The sequence below is a fragment of the Nilaparvata lugens genome, chromosome 6 (assembly GCF_014356525.2).
Source record: "Nilaparvata lugens isolate BPH chromosome 6, ASM1435652v1, whole genome shotgun sequence".
NCBI lineage: Eukaryota > Metazoa > Arthropoda > Insecta > Hemiptera > Delphacidae > Nilaparvata > Nilaparvata lugens.
In genome coordinates, this window is record NC_052509.1 from 45,904,896 (window position 1) to 45,932,520 (window position 27,625).

General features: G+C 34.3%; 2 protein-coding genes across 5 annotated transcripts in view; one reads left to right on the forward strand and one right to left on the reverse strand.

Annotated features, from left to right (window-relative positions):
* Window positions 1–249: 249 nt before the first annotated feature.
* LOC111053387 (bestrophin-4) overlaps window positions 250–27,625 on the forward strand; it is a 96,944-nt gene continuing 69,568 nt past the window's right edge. Inside the window, exon 1 of one of the 2 annotated variants that reach the window (XM_039430905.1) lies at window positions 250–537. In XM_039430905.1, coding sequence (XP_039286839.1) covers window positions 467–537 — 71 coding nt within the window. In that variant the 5' untranslated portion in view covers window positions 250–466. The remainder of the gene's footprint in view (window positions 538–27,625) is intronic. The other variant, XM_039430906.1, reaches the window with a different exon arrangement.
* The window catches only part of LOC111057950, a 45,277-nt gene continuing 40,075 nt past the window's right edge, over window positions 22,424–27,625 (reverse strand). Inside the window, exons 1-3 of one of the 3 annotated variants that reach the window (XM_022345433.2) lie at window positions 24,765–25,046; window positions 24,229–24,362; window positions 22,424–22,973 (exon numbers count right to left, since the gene is read on the reverse strand). In XM_022345433.2, the coding sequence (XP_022201125.2) occupies window positions 22,648–22,973; window positions 24,229–24,362; window positions 24,765–24,829 (525 nt within the window). In that variant the 5' untranslated portion in view covers window positions 24,830–25,046 and the 3' untranslated portion in view covers window positions 22,424–22,647. Of the gene's footprint in view, window positions 22,974–24,228; window positions 24,363–24,764; window positions 25,047–27,625 lie in introns of those variants that run through there. The other 2 variants (XM_039430912.1, XM_039430913.1) reach the window with 2 other exon arrangements.

Genomic DNA, 27,625 nt, shown 5'->3' on the forward strand with positions numbered 1-27,625 from the left:
CAACTTATCAAAATTTTTCAAGTCAAGCATTCTATCAATGAAAAGACTGGAGTAGAGCAAACCTCACAGGGGCTTGTAGTACTCGTTCTCGTTATCATATATTATTATTGTGAGGTCGTGTTCTAGTAGTATGTTTGTTACAGCCACTCATTCTGTCAAACGAGTGGAAACACGTGGAACGGGAAATTTTTGCGATTTAAGTTGGTAGCACTGCTAGAAGAATGCCGTGCACCAATCCACCTGTTGGAATCGGCTACTAGAGTACCAGTCCAGTCAACCAGTTGTTCGCTGAGTTCTAGTCTGTCTGAATAGTGAGTTTGATTTTGTTGTCATGAGTTGTTGAGTGCTACTATTGAGTAATTTTGTTTTCTATTGAAATGTGCGGAAGTTGACGTTTATTCTAAGAACCCATCGATTGGCTGCATAATTTTTTCAGTTTTGTGATCTTGTTAAAAAATATTAAATTATGACGGTGTCTTACTCAAGGCTAGTGGCAAATGGTAGCAGTTTTGGATGTTTTTGGAGCATACTATGCAAGTAAGTAAAATATTTCTCTACAACATGATGTCCTAGTTACATTTTAAACACCATAATTAGTTGCATTGGTCCGTCACCTTCCATTCTATCAAATAATTGAGAAATCACATTCATAATCTTACTTTGTTCTCGGACATATTGTGAACTTTATTTCAAACCCAATTTTTCAACATTTATTCAAGGAGCGATAAGTTAGATATTTTGGCTGATCACATTCTAATCATACCTGTATGCAATATGTCAAACATCCGCGTTGCTGAACTCCAATGAACCTATCAAAAGTAACATATTGTACACACTTACTTCTTGCACTGGAGCCATTCTTCTTTCTGTGTGCTTTGCTTTTATAATGAAATTATTTTGAACTGATATTTCAAATATCTCTGAAATCGAGCATTGTAATAATGCTTCTGTTCATTGTCTCTCGATAGTTGATAGTATTCAAGTACTTTTGATAAGATTTCTATTTCTACGCTTTTTTGATAGGTACAAGAGTTGACAATGTTTTAATATGCTTGCTAGTAAAATCTTGTACCGTACACTACTACTTCTAGCTCAAGCACAGAATTTTATTTATTCACGTTATTGTGAGGTTAGAATTTTCAATCTTTAAAATAAAGTAAAAAATTAAGTAGGTAAGAACTTATAGGCTAACAGCAGAACTCCTGACTTGCTTAAAATTATTTACTTTTCACACATCAGATCTACTTTATTGGACTACTCTTCCTTTTTTATTGCTAGCTCTATGCAAGTTTCAAAAAGATTTTTGGATTGCAGTTTTCTCCTAAATGTGATACAGCATACAGTTGTCATTTGATAAAATAATAAAAAATATCCTTCAGCTGGACTAAGCTATAAAAGAAAACTGAAGGATCCATTATACCCCCTCTAAAAGCTCTACGTAGACTTTGATTTGTGAAAGAAATATTTGGACTATTAAAATAGATGAGCGTCCTAGAAGTCCTTGAATTCATACATATATTTCAAGTTTTATCAAGTTGAAAACTCCGTCCTACTAAAACACAGCTTTATCTCAAGTTATGCAGATGTCCTTGACATAACTAGGTTAACTTACATTGATATTCCTATATTTAACTATTCATATATTTATATCCGGGGCATTACAAATAATTTTGCTGGATTAATAACAATAATTATAATAATATCGAGTGACCTGGCTGGCTCACGTCTGGTGTCAGAGTTTTCTGGTCGCAACTGATCAATTTCAGGGTCTTTGGACTAATTCAAGCACTGATATTCTAAGCTTCTCAAATATTTAGTCCATTAGCTAGTTCCGCATTTACTGTACATTAATATTTAAATGATGTTCCATTAATAATCGTAATCGAACCAAATCAATCCAAGTACGTCAATAAAAATAAAATTATTTTGTAGCGGAATCCTATCTAATCAACCAGACACTAATATTCTACAGTTGAGTTGGTATGGTAATATGAGCATTCTTGGAATTTAAGAATAAAAAGATCTGCTGTAGTTGAGTGGACGATTAGAAGATGTGTTAATTAATATCAGTCAAGAATAAAAAGATCATACTGACAGTAGTGGGATCGTAGTGATAATAGTGAGTAATGCCACAATGAAGGGGTGAAGGATAACAGAAAAGATAAAAATTCTTTGCTAAAGATTATTATCCTGTCTTGTTGAAAGTCGCGTGTCCAAGGTTGGGCTGCTGGGAAATTTATTCCAGTTTTAAATGATAACTGGAATTGATTTACTTTTTCAAAATTAATGGAATAGTCGACTTATAATAATTCCAGGATATCAATCAATATATTCATATTCAATATAATCAGGATATGTCTTAATGCGCATATTTTCTGTTAGAACACGTTTCTACTGAATAAAAATATCATAATAATTATTTGTGATAACCTATCATTCATAATTCAACAAAAACGTGAATGTGACAATAGGCTGCATGATACTTTTATAGGTACTGTATATTTTGTAGCTTATCAGTTTCAGGTAGGCCTAGGCTATTTGTGATGAATATCTTCAGCTTATTCAAATAATTTATTATTTGAATATTTATTTATATATTTTATTATTAGATTATTTATTCCTGATAATTATATTCAAATGAATAAATGCTGAAATATTTCGACTAAAGTCAAACGAAGGCTGAGGTTTTAAGGGCAAAGCCATACAAAGCGTTTTTTCAGGCGTTTACAGAGGAGTCGGCAGGACAGGAAACTCAGGATTAGGTTGGCATGCGGGAATCAGCTAATAATTACCCAATCGGAGAGCTTACTGTCCTGCTGACTCGTCTGAAAACGCTTCGTGTGGCTTGGCCCTGATGAACTAATTTAAATCAAAGAAGTTTCAGAGGTTCAACTTGATTGGAGAATAAAAAATAAAAATACATCTTACACTCGAATTCTTGAATGTCAGGTGAGATTTTTGAATGCAATAATTGATTTGGTTTCACATGGATGGTAAAACAGGAAAGTATGAACTTGGACAGATGAATCTGAATCAGCCGTATCTAGTAATTTTAGAACGTAAGGGTAATTTCAATGAGAATTAATTTGAGGATAATTTAATTATTAATTCAGGCAATTTAACTGCTAATTTCATTTTTTCCTTCTCGCGAAAGAAAATGTGTTGCTGTTTGACGTAGTGAAAAAACCTAGTACGTCATTAGTGCAAAATTTTATGAAACGTGGTGAAATTATAATTCAAGCAAGACTTTTTATCCTCCTTTAATGATTTTTTATTACAATTTTTCAGTATTTTAATCTGATAAAAATTTGGTCTTATTCAGTTGCACCAGAGATGACAGATATTTACTTTATGGTTGCACCTAATCGACAAACTTGTTTTGTCTTGTGTAATGCAAGTAGGAAATTCACCTGCTATTAATTGATAATCTTACGAAATGTCTTTCAACCTGTCAGCTAAATTTTTAAAAGTATGTCATAACAGGGAAGTGATCAATGCTCATTTCTGAAAAGAAATCGCTAATCAAGGTTGGTGTGAACATATTTTCAAACACATCAAAGATAATGTGATATCAACTTTAAAATAGGACATCAGATTGATCTCTCAAGACTCCAGAAAAGTTGGATAGATTTAAAATTTGTACGCAGTGATATTTTCACATTCTTGGTTACCGTATTTTTCCGATAACTTACCTTTGTAAAAAAGTAGGCCTACAATTTCAAAAATCAAGTGATAAGAAATTACTCATCAAATAAATAAGGGCAACATCTTTCATCTAACACATAACTAATACAATGCAATTAAGTTTCTATTATGAATTTGTTTCTCACACAAGTTTTTCACACAAGAACACATTTTTTGTTCTATTAAAATCTGGTTTCTCGTCTCAAAATTAGTTTTAAAACTTTTAAGAATGTTCAGCTCTGAAAATAAGAAATTCAGAAAGGTTTCAATTATATTGCAAATTTTACAGTAGTAGAATAGGATAGACTACGAGAACAAAATAATGTTAGAACAGTGATATGAAAGTAGGAAATATGTCTCTCATTTTCTATAAGCATAAGTCTGGCTATAGGAATTTCAATGTATTGGAAATGAATGCATTTAACTCGCAAATGGGTTTATAAGCAACATTCACCTATAATGTAAGGCCATATTCAATGGGGGCTTACAGTTTGAAATTTTTGTCAAAATTTTAATATTATATAATTAAATATTTTATTTTCATATTAAGTTGAAAAACTGGTACCTATAGCCTACTTTTCATTTATTATTAAGGACTCCTCACTGAAATTATTTTCTGCAGTCAGGGCAAACTAGTTCTAGAGAAAAGATCCTAGATTCTGGATCGACAGTTTGGCACCGGTAATATATTTATTATTTTCACATTATTAATGTAATCCTTTTTGAGTCTTATTCAAGTTGAAGTTTTCGCAGAACGTCGTAACAGATGAGTCGTTCTCGTACAGTCTGTCCAATATGAATGACAAAATTGACAGTCACTCCAATGAAATGAATGCATTGGCAAATGTTCCTTTTACATTCTAATTTCTCTCTCATTTGACAGCTCAAGTTGTCGTCCTCAGTCTTTCGCGAAGCGTTTTTCTTTTGTCTGAAAGATTTCAGTTTCTCTCCAAGATTGCCTGTCCATTTGAACGACGTACACTTTTCTGAACGACATACGACTTGAAACTAGAAAATCCCAAGTGCCTAAAATTTAAGCTTGCTCCAACATTCTCACCAAATTAGATTCAGCCAATTTTGTAATGCACTTTATTGAATAAAATGATTGATTGATTTTCATATTTATCAGATATTTCAATGACAGAAGTTGATGAAATGCCTATCATTCAATTCGCTCTAGGCTTCCAGATAGCAAGTACAGAATCTCTTACAACTCATTAGAAATCATTCTCTAGTTCATCATGGAAATCTTGTATGATAAGTACCCATTTTTTATTACATTCACTGAAACTCAATATTGCTAATGTCTCTTGGTTGCCTTGGATTTGTCACAAGATACCCAAGTCAGAGCACAGCCAACCCTTTCTCCCATTCAACGGCTCCCATTCAATTCTACGTAATGTTAAATTTCCGGACGTACGGAAACTAAGCCTAAGGCCCTTTGCCCACTGGGCCACCATGGAAGCGCTTCCACGGGAGCTTCCATGGAAGCGTCACCATCAAAATTTGATAGAATTGTACACTACAGCCACCACTACGCAGCCACCACTTGACTTATCACTCCAGTTCACTAGTCAACTCATGATCAGTTGAAGAATGGACGTTGAAGAAGCACGACTATTGGCGTATGTTGAATAAAATAATGACTAATGCTCAAGAAAAGTGGTTATATAACTTACCAAATTCATTTTGTTCATTTTCTGTGAAAATTCATTTTCTTTTATTCTTCAATTAAAAGATTTACCATCTCCCTCCAAGATTTTTTCTTCACATCCCGATCTGCATATAATTTTGAAGACATGTCCCATATAGCTGGTCTACTTTCAACTTTAAGAATGAACCTTTCTGTATCAATTGTTCACTATTCACTACGACGACTTCAACAGACAACTGTACTGAACTTGATTTGAATTGAAACTGAACTGGAGATGATTTTCTGGTGGCTGGTAGCTGGTGGCTCTAGTGTGCAGTGACAGATAAGAGACGATGCTACCACGTGGTGGCGCTTCCGTGAAAGCGCTTCCATGGTGGCCCAGTGTGCAAAGTGCGTAAACGTTTCTTCAATCTAGCAATAATTATACAAAGGTGAAACTTTAAGCTGGTCACTGATAACACTCCAACAAGCTAACACGTCACCAAGAATTTCTTTCGATTGGCTGAGAATCAGCTGTTAGTGAGAATTTGCCAAATGAGTGGCTTGTTGGAACGCTCCCCTGTTACAATAGAAAGATACTAATGATTCTCAGAATCATGAATGTATCAGAACCATCATATTTACAATGATACGTGAAAGTATTGTGATGATTAGGCCATCGGATTCATATAAAATATACCATGAACATGATTTCATTCAAAATCAACATCATGCATGCTCCAACATTATAGCACAGAAAAATTAAAGTTCTTACTGTAATATTATCTTTGTATAGAGGATACAGATAAAAGAAAACCATTAAACATAAACATACAGTAGAACCACGATAATTGGTTATAAGTTATAACGTACCTATTTATGAGTATTTTGATAATCCTTGTACTTGAGCTTAACGTACATGATACTTTCAAATTGAATGCTATCTCTTAATTGAAAATTAAGATATAACAATACAATGAATGTTTCCCTCGTTTCCACGAGGTGCATTATGTTGCATATTAAGTCATCTCTCAATTATTGAAAATTAAGATATAACGATACCTTGAATGTTTCCATCATCGTTTCTACGAGATGCATTATTTTGCGGTTCCACTATAATACTTAGGCTAAACAAGAACGCCTCTCTCTACTAATTCCCATATCATCCAATAGTAACTTTTTCTCTAAAGAATGCAATAAGTGATGGGTTCGATTGTGGTGGGTTCTTCATCATGTAACATTTGAAGTTATCGCTCGAACAATCTGAGCCGGGTAAAAGTTGAGTGATTGTTTCAATGGCAAGCAAATGAAAGAGCGGCTCTCTTGGCAACGTGTTTTGACTGTGCAATGGGACGATGGGTGGCCTACAATGTCCACTGCCGGTGACATGTGCTAAGAATTATGTATTCGACATGGTGTTCCATGTCCCAGGCATATATATTATACAAACGCCTGTTAGTATATACACGTATAGGTGAAGTACACCTCGACGGATGCCCGTAATGATGTATGTAGTGGATGCTCAAGGTACATCCACTCCAAACATACCAACCGCATACCGTACGTGCCAAGGCTGCAGTATTCATTCATTTGAGAGCATTTGACTAGTTAGGAATTGTTGGATAATTTGGAGACTCAGAATAACGAGAGAGGTGTTGGGAGGAGGTCGTTCGGATTGTCACAATCTACGAATAAAATGAATGATTAATGACTGAACAATGAATAATCTACTCAATAGAATATTTCTCAGTTCTAATGTTTGAATGTAGTTTTGAAGTAAGTTTGACAGTAATGTCCACTTTACCATGTCGATAGCAAAACAAGTAACGTTATAAAAATATTGAGTATTTTGATATTAGCAGAGAAAAATAATCTAGGTATCTTGAACGGTATCTTTTCTCTGTGATATCAGTAAATGAACAAATTTCATACTCGCCAACCGTAGATGTCATTAGATGATGAATAGGGTGAACAAAAAAATGGATATAGGTAAAGAAACAAAAAAAAAACAAATACTTGTAACCGTTGAATTGAATGATAAAAGTCAAATATACATACAACAGAATCCCTTCATAATTCACATCACACCACTAATTTTGAAAAAGCAAGCAATTAAAAATGAAGAGGCGATAATTTGAGGATGAATATTTTTGGTAGAAAGAATTTTCTAGATAAAAACCTTGAGCTTAGAGAGATAGAGTGAATAATACAGTGGTCAGTGGATCCATGTAATTTCAACCATTTTCATAATTTATACTACACCACTAACTTTGAAAAAGCAAAGAAAAATGAAAAGGGGATGATTTGACAATGAATCTTCTCAGTAGAAAGAATTTCCTAGATAATACCCTGGAGCTTAGAGAGATAGAGTGAAGTATACAGTGGTCAGTGGATCCATGTAATTTCAACCATTTTCAAGCCATATTCTTACTGATTCATCATTTGTACAATTTGGTTATTTTATATTGCATAAAAATTGATAGTTTCAAAGAATTTGTATGAATTCTTTCGTCACCAAGGGAATCTATGGGGTTTTTTCTTGAAAACTCAATAGAGAGAGACTGCGTTCTGAAGATTCATTGAGACTTCTGGCCTGTACAGAATAGAAGCTGTATGGAGAAAAGGAAAGAGAACAGTAGAGGCGCGAGTGTTTAAGTGCAGTTTTAATTAGTTTTACAGCGTATGCTCTCTGGGAATCATGAAACCATTATTCCTTGTAAATTTGTAGGGCGTTTTTCTAAAAGAAAAATCTCATCTAAAGAATTCAGAACTACGATTCTAAAGAAGGATTCTCAGAAATTATAAAGTTGCTGTAGAAAAACAAAATTTAATTTCAATTCAATTTTTTTCCAATTTGAAATATTTCTTGATGAGATGCATTGTTTGACCGAATGTTTTTAGCAATTTGCCGACATTTTAATCTTCTTCACTAGTGTGAATTTATCAATTACAAAAATCAGAAAGATTTTACGATGTATTGTCAATTAGTGTGCTCCTTCCGAAGCAACGTGCTAATTAGGTATCAGTAGTTGATAACAATAGCATTAGAACCTAGAAAACGAAAACGTTTCAATAATAATCCAACTCTGGCCTTAACACGGTAAAAGCTATGGTTGCCTTCAGCCTCAGCCTCAGCTAATAGGCTAAGCTTTATACTGTACTAGGCTTGGCCAAACCTTCCATTGTGCACTATTATATAATTGTAAGGAATGCCTCTTTTTCTTTTACTAACCTCCAAACTTTCCCAGTAATTATTCGATGTCTTTCATTCCCAGTGTTATCTCTTTGTGTTGTGTGCTGTTAGAATTTTCTCTTGGCGATAAGTAACCTTTGAGAGATTGACTGGCTGGATTTGCACTGTAATTGAAAGTGTTTAGACGTTATGTGGAAAGGTTACACTTGAGTTCTATGTAGGTCATAAATCATTCACTTTCAATTGCTTTGCAAGATGTAATCGAATAGAGGTGTGAGATCTACCTAAATGCGTTCAAATTTTTATTGTTTGAATAAAATGCATGTTGGTAGTAGTTAACAAGCCAGAAAGCTTCTGAATTGTCGTTATCTTCTCACCGTATATGAATGAATATTAATGAATAAGTTATTATTGATTTATTCACTTGATCAATGTTGAATTTTTTGTTGTACCTAATGGCATTTCTGAGTTGTATTCTCTTTAACTCACTCCTTATCTAATCAAACTTAGGATAATCTATAATCAAATAATCAAACTTGAAATAATAATCAATCTTATTGATTTCATATCTCGAATGACCTTATCCTTATTGCGTAGTATTGTACATATTCACATTAAATTTTTCATCTATTTATATTGCACTGCACATTCAGACAGGGTCTTTCACTTTCTTCACACATGGCTGCTGGCTCTACAGTAGTCCTCCATAATTTCCATTTATAAATTGAAGGAATCCAGTATTGACAGATTAACCTATCGTATATCTGAGATATTACTTGTGATCTGAATCCCATTGCAACAGTGAATATGGATTCAACCTCTGCCTTGCAAATGATTGTTTCCTTGTCTCTCCAAGGAAGTCAGCTATAAGCAGATTATATTTATTTATTGGTTAGAGCAAAGAATACAATTGTCGGAAAATAAAAAACAGGCTATTACCCAAAACTTCTCCAATTGCCTAATTTTGTCTCAAATTGTCAAAATACTATGTAGGTTATGTACATTTTAATTTCTTCACCTAATCAATCTGACACTACAAATCAGAATAAAACAAACTATTTTTAATTTAGATAGATTGATAATAAAACTTTCGAAAAACCTTAAACAAATTTCAAATTCACAAAATAATTCTATAAAAAAAACATAAATTTTTAGCTTTTATAAATTTGGAAATAGAACTGAAGAAAGTTAGTCACTTAAAAGTCTTAACCAAAAATAATAAGAGAAGAATAATGTTCTATTGAATTGAATTCAGTTTTATGCGACAGAGCATAAATAATACAATAATTCTATTTCAAGCAATATCGTTGTTGTGCTATGTTTTTCTTGTGGTAAGTGTTTTACTGTACATCATTGAACACCAATAATTTAGTCCTCAACCTTTTGGTACAGGTTTTTGATTGTTGATATGCGTGCTAAGTAGTGTTCAAATCAGAGACAAAAAGTTTAGTTCTGGAACATGTTGTTTTGAGGAGTGAAATTGATTTGACCATTGGAATAGATGCATCAACGAATCAAAAGGCCTGCTACTTCCGGATCTCTAAGCTATTAGTAACTATTTTATTTTGCTACCAGCTTTCAGACCGATAACCGGGCTTCAAATGCCAGCACATGCAATCTAATCGGTCAAGGTGAGGATTGTCAGCGGCTTTAGCATTCGTCTAGGTCGAGCCGATTTATTTAGTCAATCCATTTTTGTCGTAGTTCAGACCTGAATATTGATCTTGCCATTGAATTCGAATGTTTAGGTCATTGATTATAATTGCTATGGATCTGAACTTACAACTATGAATAGTGGAAGAGTTATTTATTTGGAACTAAAGTCATTTCCTGATTTTTAACGGAAGTAGAAATGGATCCCACTGGATTGTGAATAGAATTCTTGAAGGGTGAGGAGATAAATGAATTTCAAGTTTCTCAAGTCTTGTCCAAGTTTATAAATATTATCAATTATTATTTCACCTTGCGAACTGAATAGAACTGTACCGTCCAGAATGGAGATTGAGGATAAGCCTCTACTATAAAAAATAGTCAACATTGTTTATAATAATTATGACGAATATTATGTTGAATAACATTTCGTATTAGCCTACTTTGAAAACCTCTTCTAAGTAAATTGGAAACTATTCCTAAATCTGAGAATATAATATTAATTTTCTTCACTATTCCTCGTAATCTTTCATTACCCATCACAAGTGAAGAAAATAGAGAAAGACAATCATTTTCCTATTCCAGAAGATTATTCTCATTTAAAGTTATAATTTTAAATTCAACTTAATTGACGAAAATCAACCTTAGTTACTTCCTCTCAAAAGCGTTATCTTTGCCATCCATTATTGTATAGAAATGTTATTAATTTTCAATTCCATCTACAACAGATGAAGAATCAAAGGTCTCTGTGAATAGAATGATCTAATTGTAAAGAAGAACATATTATTAATAAAAATTGTTTATTATTGATATAGCCTAATATAATTAGCTTACTAGCCCGGCGAACTCCGTACCGCCAAATAGTTAATGCATCTCATGACAAACTTTAGCTGGATGCACACCTGAGGAGGCGCGATGCGGCATTTTGTATCCAGGTGCTTCTTGCTTATTGGTTTTGAATAGCAGATGCTATTATTCATATTATTCCAATTATAAATTTCAATGGATTCTATTTATATAGATAATTTTCCAACTGCAAAATAAATAATTCACTAAAAATCAATTAATTTTAAACACCGAAGACATCAAAATTATTCGAAACAAAGCAAAGTATTTGCTTTTCACATGCTTATTACAAACCTGAGGCCGCACTACTGGATGGTTACACACAGATTAGTCATTTTGTTTTTAATCGGGGCGTTTGGAATAAAATGCATGGGCGGTTATGGAGCAACACACACTCTTGTCTACTATCTACCGACGGCTGTTGGATGACGCATCGGATGATTATAACAGCTGATTTTTATTTCTGTGTATGGCCAGCTCACAATTATTCTTCTCCCATAAGGATTACATGTAAACTTTGAAGGACCGTAGGAAAAGTCCTGAAGTCAGATTATAAATTTGTTAGGCCATAAACCTGGTCCTGAACATAACGAACACAACTAAAAAAAAATCATCAAATTCGATGCACACATAAAAATGTTATTGAATGTCAAAATTTGAGACTCGATTTTTATTTATATAGATTACCTTTGTTAATATGAAATTAGCTAGAAGGATATGTCCGTACTAAGAGATGCAATAATTATTATGAATATCGTTGAAAAAACATTATTTTCGTACAAAAAAAAACATTGAATTTGTAAATACTTTACTAGGAAATCCACTCAAGTAATATTCTGATAAGATTGTTTAAATTTGATATTGGTTAAATAAATGTCATATAATCATAATATTTTAACTGTGTCACAGATTTCTAATTATGCACAAAGAGAAATGATTCACCTAATGGAGCGATGAAGTGTAGGCCTACTAATGGCTAATGTCATTGATTAAAATTATCATTCTAGTTAAATTGAACAATAATTTTCATAGCTAAAGGCCTCAAATTAGTAGTTTACAGTAACCAAATTCTCGCGAATAATTAGCATTCATTTGAGGTCATGAGTCATCAGTTTGGAATTGATCTACTTTCAAAAAGTTCACTGTTGACAGAAATTTATTCTTGATAATACAGGGTTCAACACTTCAAAAGAGAGCTATCGATAATTTGAAATGATAGTTTCTCACTATTTCTTGAATGAAGCTCAACATTATTACTATTTTTAGTGTGAACAAATGTTGCTACTTACTAAGATGGGAAAAGTATAAGATTGATTACAATGAATATCATTTGTAAAATGGTGATCGTTTTTGGAAATGAAATTCTGTAGACGTTGTGAGTCTCACGTGAGACTCACGTACTCCTCTGACGTATTGTACAATGCACGTGGTACCAAACGCCATGAAACACCTCTACACGGCGAAAAATTGTCTTTATCGCTGAGGATGATGCACACATGAGCTCGGTAATGAAACTGGCGATGAGAGATGAGTGGACGGATAGCTGTAGGTGGGTTCTGAACTACCGGGAAGCGATATTTTACTCATTTATGGTAATTGGAGACGGTCGGGTGGTCACCCTCACAACGGGAGTAGCAGGCGCATGGATCTTAACTTATCTTATCGATAGCTTATCAGCGAGAAGTCAATCGCTCTCCAACAACTTTGATGACTGTGGCATTAGTTCGAAGGTTCAGTTAACTTCAGCACTTTCAAACATTAAAATTGATTTGAAATGATTATGTAATTTTAAATAAGCATATACTGCATTTTAAAAATGTCATACTTTCTTCAAGAAACCACAATAATCTATATTTATCTATCGACTACTCCTTATAAGAAGCTGATAATACAATAACCAAAACCAATTTAGTAACAGGGATGCATCAGTATAGAATTCATTAAAGTAGGCAGGCTTGTGTAATGCGGTAGTTTGTTCACAATAAAATCATAGCATATCTCTTCACTTGTCATCTGTCAAGTGTCATTCATGATTGAATTATTCCATTTAGCTGTAAGCATAATACTGTGTAATGTGTAGTTTACGGTTTATGTTTAGTAGTGAGGAAGTAGCCGTGTCAGTGATTGTTGGTGGAGTAGGCCTATGTGCTGATAGTGAACCACACCCCGACTTTCATAACAGTACTCAAATCACACAGTTTTGAGGACTCATTTACAATCACTTTTAATTTTGAAAGATCGTTTGAGGATCTCCGATCTTATAAATGAATGTTTGTGATTCATTTAATTTATCACTAGATTCTGTATCAGTTTTTTTGGTATTATGTATCTCCCATCTCCTTGATGTACTGTATATTCGTAGATCTGTTGCATCTGAAGTAACAGACAACATATTACATTATCTGCAGCAATTTCTCCATGAATTCGTTCATTCTCTCATGATTTTTCTTCATTTATGCTCATTTATCAGGATCAAGAATTTACTGACATCAAAAGACATCAAGCTTGAATTACGAATGCGTCTCCTTAAATGTTTCGAGTTTCCTGTACTATTATATGGTGTGGAAGCATGGACATTGAATAGATGGGGTGAGAAGAAAATACAAGCCTTTGAGATGTGGACCTATCGCAGGATGCTGAGAATCTCATACACCGATCATGTTACAAATTAAGAGGTTCTCAGAAGAATTGGTAAGAAACTGCAACTCATTGGTGAAATCAAGGAGCGCAAATTAAGGTACCTGGGTCACATAATGAGAGGTCACAAGTATGGAATATTGCACCTCATTATGGAAGGCAAAATAACAGGTAGGAGGTCAGTGGGGCGAAGAAGGATATCTTGGTTGCACAATTTAAGGGATTGGTTCAAGTGCACCTCAAATGAACTTTTCAAGTCAGCTGTAAGCAGGGTGAAAATTGCCAGCATGATAGCCAACCTCCGCCATGGAGACGGCACATGAAGAAGAAGATGCTCAACTATTCATACCTTGATGATAATCATATAAAGTACCTACCTGAAAGATTTTATTACTGGTCAGCGTAACTTTCGAACTTATAATATTATTGTGTCATCACCTATAAATTTGGAAGAAAAATAGCACAAGGGCTACCTTATTATTTCACCTACCAATGTTATTTATAACATCAGTTTCATTTGTATCGTGAATATTTTTTTTCCCTTTTTGTGTAGTTGAGAAGTTGATATTGTGGTCATTATTCATATTAGATAAAAATACTAAGAAATTGTCAAAAACCACAGATTTATTGATAGTTAGAAATACCGGTTCCGGTTGTTACACCATTGTCAATCTCTGATAAACTGTTTATCAATGGTGTAACAACCGAAACCGGTCTTTCTAACTATCAATAAATCTGTGGTTTTTGACAATTTCTTGTCTTTTTATTTAATTGTGAATAAATGAATGAATTATTGTTATCCGTTATGACTACCATCTAGACATGGCATTTTTCACGATAATTTATTCATATATCAATGCACTAATGTAGAATTCATCTTCAATGAAAATGTAGTTGCCTACGTAGGGTAAGCACAATATGGATATCCAGTAAATTATGCCAAATATGGATTCTAAATTGGGAACAGGTGTTATTTGTGCGAAAATTCGACATTGAAATCGTAAACCGTATTTAGTACATCTACAACCGAAACTGATTGGCGATTCGAGTAGGTTGGTGGCCTAGGCGAGTGTAGTTTGGAGGTGTGATGCCCTTTACGCTCAGATGACGCCCTAACCAAGGTTGGTCACAGATGCGCGAGAGGTGGCCAATTGTAACACGAACTGGTCTAAAACAATGTGATGCCAAACTGTGTGTGTCCACGAGTCCAACTCGTATGTGTCAATGACCATGCTTGTTAATGTTGAGGTTATCGAAGTCTAAATGTATCTATACTAAATCTAACGTTAATCAAAGTCTAAATGTATCTATACTAAATCTAACGTTAATCAAAGTCTAAATGTATCTATACTAAATCTAACGTTAATCAAAGTCTAAATGTATCTATACTAAATCTAACGTTAACGTAGTTTCAGCCTGGTGTGGTTGACTGGTTGTCAGAAACTTCATAAAGTATAAATAGATAATCAGTATTCTCATCAACAGATTTTTTGTTGCGGATGATGCCCACATGAGCTTTTCGCTTGTAGTAATGGGAAGTGCGAGGGTGAATTATGAGATGATCAAACGTCCATGCCTATTCGATGGGATTCGGCGGGATTCGAACCCGCGACCAGGTAGCACTAGCAGACTGAAGGGTGCAACGACTTAGTCAACTCGGCTATCTGGCCGGCATCGAACCAACAGATCATAATTCTATAAATTCATCAACATTAATATAGTCATGAAGCACAGGAAATGGCTGAACATGCAATATTTAGTACCACATAGCACGCCTATTAGTCAAGTTTTCTGTGCATGATTAATCCCGCAGTAATTAATGCAGTATTGTTAATCACAGGTATTCTAAATTTTCATAACTTTGGTTTCCTATTCAAAACATAAATTTTCTTGCAAAATATATTCAGAATCTCATCGATTTCACTAAACTTAATATGATATTAATGATTGATTTGATTCGAAAATCTCTTTAGTTATTTGAATGAATAAGTATTTTGATTCATTTCTATTTATTTTTTTATTCTGAACACACTTTATCCTCAAACATTTCATTTCCATGCTGGATGTTGTATCACATTCGTCCATTCTTACATGCTTTTTTGTGTGTTTTTTTTTGAGAATCAAAGTACGCAATCAGAATGCATGCTCACCTTTTTCAAGTTGCTATCTCCAATAATTTGAAATGTGAAAAATTTTAATTTATAGTGCGTTTAGTAATAGGTACTTCTAAATCCCTTGGCCAGAAATTCCTTAGTCAGATTCCACTTATACTGATTCTTCATCTTCATCAGACCTCGACTATATAGGTAATAGGCAGATTTTTGTGTAAAGAGCAACGCGAAGCTAATGCTGAATACTGTATACATGAACACTGTACATTTGTACGAACAGAATGTACCGGAAATACTGGTATTTTAATGTCATGGTAATACCTGGGCTTCAGTAAAATAAATCAAATAATACGGATTAACGCAATACCTTATAAAACTTCATTCTCGATGCTCACATTTATGATGATAAGAATGGCTGTCACTAACTCACCTACAGTGAAGGGTAAAAAAAGTCCAATGCAACATGGGAAGTTGCGAATAATGAAAACAATTATAGAAACAATAAGGACCTCATACTCAAATAAGTGATTGAGATGCGTTCATTGACGAGTGATTTATGATGGTAATGTCAATATCTCGTTGAAAATGAGTAGGCGACTAATTCGATGAATGCCATGGCTGGGAGTGATGTATGATGCATGCAATTTGTTTTTGCATAACTCACTGTACACTGTAAATCGGAGGCTGCGTCCGTCTTATCCATTATCTTTTCGGTGGCAAAAACATCTCTTGACTGACATGATTATTAATTATTGTGCAGATCTATCTTTTAGAAACGTGTATTGTTCATAGATGTAGTTCGTATACGTTTGCATCCATAAAAAAGGAATACATCTCGTATTTTCATAGTCATGGAAGAAACAGAATTTGACGGCCAGATTAACCAGATAGAGAGTCGTATGTGGACAAAACATTGTTGAGCGGCAAAGGTATAGTGCATTCGAGAAGGTAGCTGAGAGTGTTGAGAATAATGCATACTGTTCAATGCATACTGTATTGCTTGATTCAGACAGTGTGTTCAGGCGGGACTTGAATAAGATTTATGTTTGTTGAGTTTTGTCTTTTTTATTCATTTTTTCTTTCCTATGTATTACATAATATATATTAGTGTTTTTATCTATAAGTTTCATATTTGCAAAGTTTCCATAATTCTCTTTTCTTTGTTTCTTTTTTTTATTTTCTTCTTGAATTCTTCAGTATTAGTTACATACTTAGTTCTTCTTCTTTTATCTGCTATACTATAAGTTTCATATTTGCAAGGTTTTCTATTTTTTTGTATTTTGTTTTTTTTTCTAAAACTCAATAGTATATTAGTTAAGTTTTTTTATTTTCATTTTAATGTATTGTTTTTTCAAATTGTATGCTCAATGTGTGTTATGAGGGCAATAATGGGATTCAGTTCCTGGTGCCCTCAAATATGTAAATTTTCAAATAAATAGATAATTATCTGAATGTTTCCACTTCCTTCTACCCTATCCTTGCCGCTCCACTAAGATTCTGACACATTTGAATAAATGGATTACTTTTCAAATATCTAAGCTATCTTCTCTGATACTGCTAGGTACCTTCACTGCTCAACTATGTTTAAACCCTATGGTGTTGCACCCTCCAGTCTGCTTGCGTTTCCCAAGGCTAATAAATAGGAAGCATCATCCGCAACAAAACATAATCGAAGGAGCTATAACTGGTTCAGATTGTGATTGCTTGAGGCCAGCAGCAAGGACCTATTGTTACAGTATTAACTTCAACAATCGCAGTTTATCACTGTTATGAACATAACCCTACTCTTGACAATCTAAATTTACGAAAAGAAGAATTTTAGTTTTTTCATTCCCATACTATAGTCCGTTTGATCAAATAAATTGGCAATCTAAATTTACGAAAAGAAGAATTTTAGTTTTTTCATTCCCATATTATAGTCCGTTTGATCAAATAAATGAATAAAAAAACTTGCTGGTTGCTTGAGACCTACCTGAAACGGTAGAGCTTATGTTGACATTCTTCTCAGCAAAAGTTCTTCTTTCTCCCACAAGTGTGTTTAAAAGTCGCGAATGTCCCACACAGTTACTTTCAAACCAATATTTATGAAATACTCTCAAATACCCAGAGTTTGCCTAATATGACTGAAAACAATGTGGTGCAAATTGCATGATGGCTAGAACGCCATCCTTTGTGATATTCTGAAAAGTATGCAAATAAATTATTGCGAGAGACCATGTCGCGGCTCTCGGACCAAATCAACCAACTCTTTGTTAGAGCTTGGAACTGTTGAAAGCTGTTTGAATTTTATTTATTGGGCATATGTGAATGGAAAATCTAAGCTAGTGCTTGTTTATACTGTACTGTAGTTGTGATAAATTTATTCTAGCTTTTTCAGCTTTTCTTATCAAAATTAAAAAAAAATTCTAATCAATTGACGTTTTTTGTTTCAGGTGAGTATTTGCAAGGAAATACTATTGAGAAGTCTTGGTAAGACCATTTCCATACCCAAATTTTATCTCATTCTTTCACTACATTCTCCATTCCAATACGGTACTAAATACTTATTACTCATTCTCTAATCACTAACCTTATATTGTGAACTTAATCCACTCAGTATTCCGATTGAGTATTTACGTTAGCTTAAGTTGCGCTTTCACCAAAGTTATTAACAAATGTTAATAACTTAATCCTTATAGATTCTATCAGATTGAACGGAACTTGACAAATACATAATTATGTTCATCATGTGTAACATAAGTTATGTTCAATCTAATAGAATCTATAAGGATTAAGTTATTAACATTTTGTTAATAACTTTGGTGTAAACGTAGCTTTAGAAACAAAATATGATTAAATATCTATTCATAGGAAACATCTCTCTACAGTAAGATATTGGTTCAAACTGTCAGCATTGGTTGATGGAAAAACATTGATGTTATTATTCAGGAATGCGACAGTTCAAAGTGTGTATAACACTATAGAATACCATCTATATCGTAAATTATCATTTAAATTCAGCATTCCAAAGAACAGTTCAAAAGTTCCTAATTTTATGCTATAGTAGCTACGAAAAACTAGTGATTTCAAACTCCTTGAACAATTTGGAATTATTTTTCGGTTGGATTGAATCAGAATCAAGGATTTGTCTTACATAAAGTAGGCTATGCGTAAAGATATTCGGAACTGGCCAATTATGAAAATGAAAGGAAACTTCATATTATAGACTCAGATTTGAAACAATAAGAGCTGATTTCCTGGTTCATCTTTTCAAATAAAAATATAAATCTTGAGTTATGGGCTGGCCTGCCATACCAACCAATCATTACTGATGATCTCGGCTCTTGAAGCAAGTAAGCTACAGACTCGATCTCACTGATCGATATCGTGCTCGTGGATTCGTTTACGACCACAAATAAGAAAAAATGTAGGAAAGCCAAGAAACATCTCAAAGTTCAAGGTCGTAGACATCACGGGTCTAACAATTTTCGTTTAAAATTCAATTACTGAAGCTAGTAATTACCCAAACACCACCAAAAAAGTGATTTTGTAGGAAACTGATTCTTTATAAACTCGTACATTAATCTGACATTAGGAGATAATAGTGTATTTTATTCTTAATTGTTCAAATTTTACAACAGCGGAAGAAATGTATTAGGTTTGTACCAAGAAGTAATAATTAGGAGAGGATGAAAACTTGGTTTCTAAAGCTCCCACCCATCAGTATCAGTGAAAATATAATTTGTATGTACAGATCTACTGTGCAGATCGGCACAGTGAAAATATAATTTCTATGAGTTCTAATGTACTATTCCCACTCAGCCCGGCCGAGCGAGTATGAATAGTCTCATTTGAACTTATGGCATTAATATTGTCACTGTACCGGACACGTTCACTGATACAAAAAAGAGCTTTAAAATCATTTTCAGGCCGTTTGTAGCCCACATAAAACTATAAACTAAACTAAAAGCTAAAATCCACGTGAAATAAACCTTTTCCATCTCTTATCATCACTCTCACCATCATAAATATTATAAATCATTATTTTCCTCTCATCGTCCATGCTCAAGAGTGTAGGGACGTAGGATTCATGTGGGCATTAGACTCAGAAAAAAAATCAATATTAGCTTTTGAACCACCTTCTTGAACAGTTTACCATAGAAGTAGGGGCTTGAAAAACTGGAAGAACTCATACATTTTTTTACAATGGAATTGTAACATTGTTTCTCCATGAACATTTTCCAGTGTTTTTGTGTTGAAATTGGTTCCATTGTCAGGTTGAGATCCACGGCATATTGAAATTTTATGCTGTAGAATTATGACACAGGAATGTGTCAGAGCTCATTTATGTCATGACACGTTTGGTGATGAGTATCCTGCGGGAGTCTTTTTGTCATTTCGCACGTTTTAACCCAGAGTAAACGATCCAGGTTTATCTATGAAAATTGAGAAATCCACAATGAACGTTGAATTTCATTGATACCGCTATGTGATCATGAATACGAACATATTATTAAATTGTGTGCTTTATACGGTCCCTGTCCCATACAATAATATACAGTAATTATTTATATCTATATTCCAAATTTATTTATCCTAATGGAAACACTCTTGACGTAAATCATTTTCGCAGACTAATTAAGTTCATAATTGAATGGGACTGGACTGCTGTATGGAAGCTTTATCGCAATTAGAATCCATGTTGTAAATTTTAGTTTCATGAGTACTACGTATATCATCTACGTATATTCATCTGCAATTTACTTTTATATTCTCACTTAAATATTTTCCTTAGGCTCATGTCCGTTAATGTTTCCCTTTCATACAAACAAAACTGAATTGAAGAAATGTGTTTTGAATAACAAAAGGAAAAACACTGTTGAAGTTAATTAATTTCTATTTTAACTCAACTACTTATTTGCATGTTGAATAGAATAGAATTATAGTGGAACGTTTAGTGACATTTATGATAAACAAGGAAAGCATTTGGTGATGAATATTATAGATGTGGATGGCCTTGGTTGCAGAGAATGTAGATTCAAGTTTTCAAGTTTACGTAACTTAACAGCAGAAAGGCACACTGATCTTTGTCAATGTTGGACAAGGAAAATCAAGTATTGATGTAGTTTTAATGGGCGAATAATAAAAAATGGAATGCGTTTCTCTTTCAACACCATAAGTCATTGCGCTCATGAGTGGCAGGTTATGTATGCGGTGTATTACATGACTTTTATGCTTCAATGTAGGCCTACTCGTGCGCTATTGTATCAGTCGGTACTTGATTTTTTTCTTTGTGCTTATGACGCTCACTTAAAGTCCAAAGACAGAGACAGGTCAGTTTGAATTGCATCAAAAACTCGGATTTTCCTACACAAGATTTTTCTTCTACACGTGGTTCCATCCAAACTTGTGCTCTGTTGTATTAGAAACTAGACCTTGCATTAGGAGCATTGAGATCCAACTCAAAGTCACGGTCGATAAGTGATGTGATCTAAGGGTAAGAACAAAACTGTTAGGTCAATTTTAACTTTCAGTTTAGGTAAAACATGGGAGTGAGCAGAACGGTAGTCTCGGTCGATATTCAGCACCAATGTACCTAGAATACAATGTATTTTAAGTACATTGTTCAGCAAGATGTTATCCAAATGTTTTTATCATTGCCAGTTGCTTAGTGGCATCGCTTGAAACTGAAAGCTCAACCGCGACTTACTCGTTCTGTTTGACGGTGAGCATTATTGAGACTCTTTTATCTTTATAGTGGACCTGTACTTTTTGGACTTCTGATATTTTTCCAATGGCGGATGATGCCCACAAGAACTTTTGCTTGTGTGTGGGTAAGTGAAAGTACGAGTAATTTGATGAGATGATCAAACGTCCACGCCTACCGGCGGGATTCGAGCCCGCCACCAGGTACCGCAGCGCTAACAGACTGAAGGGTGCAACGCCCGTAGGGTACAGTATTCTTTACAAAATAACTTTTGACTTGGAAGGTACATGCGCTTCAGACAAAGCATACAGCGGGAGGGATACAGAGGCGCTATGTTACCGTTCTGAACCGGCCAGCGTTCTCCAACTTCTAGTTACTGTTCATGTGCTCATGCTACACATGCGAAGTTTCCTGTCTGAAAGCAGTCAGACGACTGACAAATTGGCAACTGCGCTTCTACTTATGACTCTATTAAACACTGTAATTGGCTGATCTCCCTCCATTTCTCTGCGCCGCACTACTCCTCCAAGTTAGAAGTAATTTTGTACGGGCTTTCAGTCGTCTAGGCTATCCTGATTACCGCTAATGCTATCGTCATACATGATCTATACATTCGGATTTTTTTTCTATGAGATTCTCGAACAGAATGAAAAGCGTTTGCAAATTACGTCAGAAGACACACTAATAAAACTGCTTTGGTGCATAACTTTTCGATCATTATCTAAATTCGGAAAATGAGTAGTTTTGACTTTGAGCTTTACCTTCCCCGAAGAACCATTTTATGGTTTTTGTCCGGATATAAATTTTCAAACCCACGTACTTTTCAGTTATTATACTCATATTCAAATACTCTCATGTTATACTGTAGTTCATTCAAGCTAGTTGACATACAGTGTACAGATAGGTATCATCGAACGTTTCTCTTGTTAAATCAAAAATATCATCTCGGGCATTAATGCAAACAGTTGTCTACAAACAATCCATGAATTTTAAGAAACTATAAACGATTATTATGGTCAACTGAATGGAGCTGCCAATAGAGAAAGAGTCCCCAAAAAGTGAATTTATGGACATTGAAAAGATTGGGCATCAGATTAAATAGAAGGATTTACTTGGTAATCATTTTAATTTTTACTTTCAAGTGTGGAAATTCAGGTTTTATTTTCACAGCGTGGAAAATTTTCATTTTTGCTTGAACGACTGTAGTTCAAATGACATTTCTTGTTTGAATTATGACAGGTATATCAAGTGGAATATCTTTCGGTTTATGCTTCTTTGATTTGTCAATGGCGTGATACTGCTTGCAGTAGGGGTTGGGGTTGACGATGCGGTAAGTGGCTGTGGGAGGGGGTTTCATGGTTTGCCAGTGCGTGGTTGGCTCTGTGAACTTGAATGTCTTGTACTTGTGCAGGCAGTCGGAGTCGGCCTCTTTGCTTGTTACTCGACCTGAACCAGACTCGCATTTGTCGCCTTCTCTCGTGCTGTCGCTTGTAGTTGTACTGCCCCAGTGCGCGGATATCAAGTAGTCTTTATCTACAAAAAAAGAATTGATAACATAATAACCATCAATAATGATCAAATATGGGAAAGTTGGTTGCAATTAATTTATGTTTTCGTTTAATAATAATTACTATACGGTTCGTATGTATATTTTTAACAGAATAAATGCATCACATCTGTATTATGTACCGTCATAGAAAAAAACAATCTGTAAAAGTTTTCTCTGGTGCCGTTTGACAGTGCCAGTTTTAACGGGATTTCATTTTAAACTGGATTAAATCCATATTAAGTCTCGTTTGTCATAATTTGTTTCATTTTGAGTTCAAGCCTCCAGGTGATTTAACACAGTTTAAGCTTTTAACGGTCCTAAAACTGACAAATTGTGCTCAAAAAAAATTTTTACTTTCTGTCAAGTTATTCAAATGAGATAAAATTCATTGCCTGACGACCTATACCATCATTTAGATTCAGATAGTATTCTCCCCTAATGATTTGATGCGAGGTTATCAATTAAAGTCTCATCCAAATAAACAAAGAAGGAAGAGAACCAGGAAAAGTAGTAAATGTAGCTTAGCAGTGGATCGATTTCCACAAAACACAATTTTATCCTCTTTGTGGTGACATCCTGTCATGAACATTTGGTTTTTCTCTAGTATTCCAAGAATACATAACTGCAGGCCCATCCTACAACTAATGATTATATCTAAGAATAATATATGAAATGTTCTTCTGGTATTTACCAGTTCAAAAACTTCTCAATCATTCTATGCTATAATACAGTAAGTATACTCTCATATTCTATTTAATTTCTTCTTCATTTGCATAGTTGGGATGAGATATTCCTTTTCCCTCTGGTTTTACTACTATAGGCTGCATCATATGAATATCTACATTATCTACTAAATTGATTCTGTTTCTGTGTTGTGAAGGTGATGAGATATCCGTATTGAAAGAAGGAAATTTTGAAATTTAAGAATTTTTTTGAAAAAACGACTTGATATTGTCAAAACGACTAATTTATTGAAACATTTTGACATACTAGTTTATGAGTTGTTAATCATCAACTCTTTTCATAATCTTATATTTATGAATTATAGACTCTTCTCCATCAAGTAAATTAATTGTAGCGTATTATAATGTGAGTGTTCACTAAAACAGAATAATTCACTAAACAGACAAAAGTTAATTCTCGTCTATTTTTCCTTCTCAAATCTTAATTCAAAGTAGCATAGGTGAATTCTTGTTAGGTCTAGGTATTAAGATTTCATATCAATTTTATTTTTCTCACCCAATTTCTGATCAATCTCCTTTTTATCGTTATTCGATAGACATTCTTCGTATATGTCAACAATTTCTCTCTGTTGTCTCATCCGTTTTTCAAACATTTCTTCTCCCCTGTTGCATGTGATTGAAACTGTAAAACTGTAGGAAAGGTAGAGGAACAGAAAAATTTAAGGATATTTTTAAACCTCTTTCTTGTTAGGTTAATAGTTATGATACTTATCACAGTTTATATCTTTAATGAACCTTAGCCCTTTTTAGCAAAATTTTACGTATTGGTATGAGCTTTTTATTACTATTTCTATGAATTTAATCAAAGAATTATTGACATAATAGAAAAATGTTACAGTATTTCTAAAATACAAGCTTTAGGTTACTTGATGTTGATGAGTAGCCTAATGTGTGAGGTCTTAATTTTTGGTTATTCCTTCCAAAAAAAAACGTTACATGAGATATAAGATACAATCTACATATTGTATCTATTATTGTTCGATATCCATAACATGTTTGATAATGTTTCATAATCAGTATAGAAATACTTACTTTTGAATTTGTGATCCAAGAGTGTAGGCGAGTGATTGCAAAAATATTACTAGTAGTAAGTTCATTTTTAGATGTTATGTAAATAAAGCTTTCATAAACATATGATTGAAATATAACCATATTCCATCATGGAAGAAAGAAAAATTTTTAATGTTGGGCTACACATGCAACGTCCCATTCCTACCCTGTTCATTTCTGATGATGGAGGGGTGGTGGGATAGATCTTATGACGGAGATGTGTGGCATGCACCATTATAGACTGTTGATTTGAGAATTGAGAGTGAAAAAATCTGGTGTGGCGCACTCACACAACTTTCCTTGCCGTTATGAAAATTGATCACCTGACGCTAGTGTTCCCGCGCATCTCAAGTCTACTATTCAAAGATTTGAGCCAGCTGGTCACAGGGCAATAACGCTGAAGACACACGAGGTGTGCTATCTCTTCATAGTGAAGCATTTAATATAATCAACAGTTGCCAACAGTTTGCAATTGAATAATCACATTATCTCGCATTTCAAGCTTATTTTCAATTTTTGGTGAAAATGTTACTCAACATTAGTTGTAGAGATTCTTATGCTCAATATTTTCCACTCGAAATTTTTTGTTTAAATTGTATCTGAAGCCTGCTAATTGAGAATCCAAAATCAAACTTTGCATAGATGGGGCGGAGCTCCTGAAATTTTTACAGATATGGGACTTGTGGCAGTTGATAGAGCTTATCAATGACTATTTTAGGTATAACTTTAATCAAAATCGTTGGAGCCGTTTTCGAGAAAATCACGAAAGCCCTGTTTTTGACAACATTTTTGCCATTTTAGCCGCCATCTTGAATCGCATCTGATCGAAATTGCTCGTGTCGGATCCTAATATTGTAAGGACCTTACGTTCTAAATTTCAAGTTATTCCGTTAATTGGGAGATGAGATATCGTGTACACAGACGCACATACACACACACACACACACACACACACACACACACACACACACACACACACACACACACACACACACACACACACACACACACACACACACACACACACACACACAGAAATTGGGGTACCTTAATTTTTTCGGAAAGCAATACTTTCCTTACCTATGGTAATAGGGCAAGGATAGTAAAAATAGACGAGAATTAACTTGTGTCTGTTTAGTGAATTGAGTGAACACTATGCAACATCCATGATCGGATCGAAGAGAGAATGGAACGCTACATGATAGTATTGTGGTCTGGGCGTGGGGTTTCGTTTATGAGATACGATTTGACGACTGGAAAAAAAAATTTTGATTCTTATGGGAGGTTTACACACGTTGGCACTGAAAGTTCGATCAACCCCCAATCAGAATCGAAAGTATTCTTTCTCGGTCTTATGAACAAAATACTTATTACTTACTTCTATACTTCTCTTTTACAATCCTTTTTACTGAGAAATATGATGAGGAAGCATACTAGATAACTCAGACTACCATTGCCAAATAATTTGGAGGTCGGTGATAGATACTTGCGTAAGAAGAATGTTAATGGATCTGGCGTAGACGTGAGTGTGTGACAGGATAGAAACTAGTTATTATCTCATGTTTATTGATGATCTTGATCGAACAAGTAGTGCGTAATTAATTTGTAGGTTAGGTTTTGCCAAGAATCATTTCCCGGGTGTGTTGGGCGTCGGTGTGAGTTCGAAGCGAGGTTATCCCAGTCGTAAATTGGTCGTCGATCACTCTCTGCTGCGCATGCGGTTGGTTACTATTGTCACATTTACTTCAAACTGTCAACATTGCTTAAGAATAACATCAATGCTTTCCATTCAATCTCACCATAGTGGTTGATTGTCATTCATCTTTTAAATTTTATCTTGTCAATTCTATGGCCAGGATAGAGTTAGAGAGTTATAATAGGATAGAGAGATATAATTGACCGAGCGAAGTAAGGTCTAAGATTCAAGTCTACTGTTTGGCATTTCTCCTTATGTTTGAATGTTTATATGTTGCGCATTTACGGCGAAACACGGTAATAGATCTTCATGAAATTTGACAGGTATGTTCCTTTTTTAATTGCGCGTCGACGTATATACAAGGAAATTTTGCATTTCAAGGATAATATAAAAGGAAAAAGGAGCCTCCTTCATACGCCAATATTAGAGTAAAAATCAGACTATAGAATCATTCATCATAAATCAGCTGACAAGTGATTACACAGGATGTGTGGAGAAGCCAGTCTATTGCTGTATTTCCATAAGGTTTATAGTTTCAATCAGGTACTTGTGGATGAGAATACTGCGTGAGGTCTACTGTTCACAGAACTACTAGTATAGGTACCGTAGGTCTAGGACCTCGATGAGTAAAGGTTCAATGGCAACCAGTCTATGTTCTTCACATAATATTTGCTGCACTACCCTAGTATTCACGTCATGAGAAAATGCTTGACTGTTCAATTGTGATTTTTTGGTTGTGAATTCCACATCGAGAGTGGCTAAGCGATTTTTTAAACTTCTGCACATCACAAAAAATATTCAAATTCTTGTTTTCAAATGTTTGTTTTCAATTAATCACACTGGCCACTGGACACCTTGGACAGGAGAACTCTCATGCTAAGCTACAATTTTATGTCACAGGTCGTGTTTTAGGCAGTTTAAATAGGTAGAATGAAATGTGAATTGAAATAGTTATTTGTGCAACTAGTGCGCAAAGTGACAGTTTGCTGCACCGAAAGAAACGTTTACGCCCGAGCCATGGGCGAGGGCGGAATGGCTTCTTGAGTGCAGCAGAGGAACTTTGTGCACGTATTTCACATTAAATTTTTCCTACAGTTACCATTGAATATGAAAAGTGGGTAATTATGGATAAAATGATGGCTGAAAT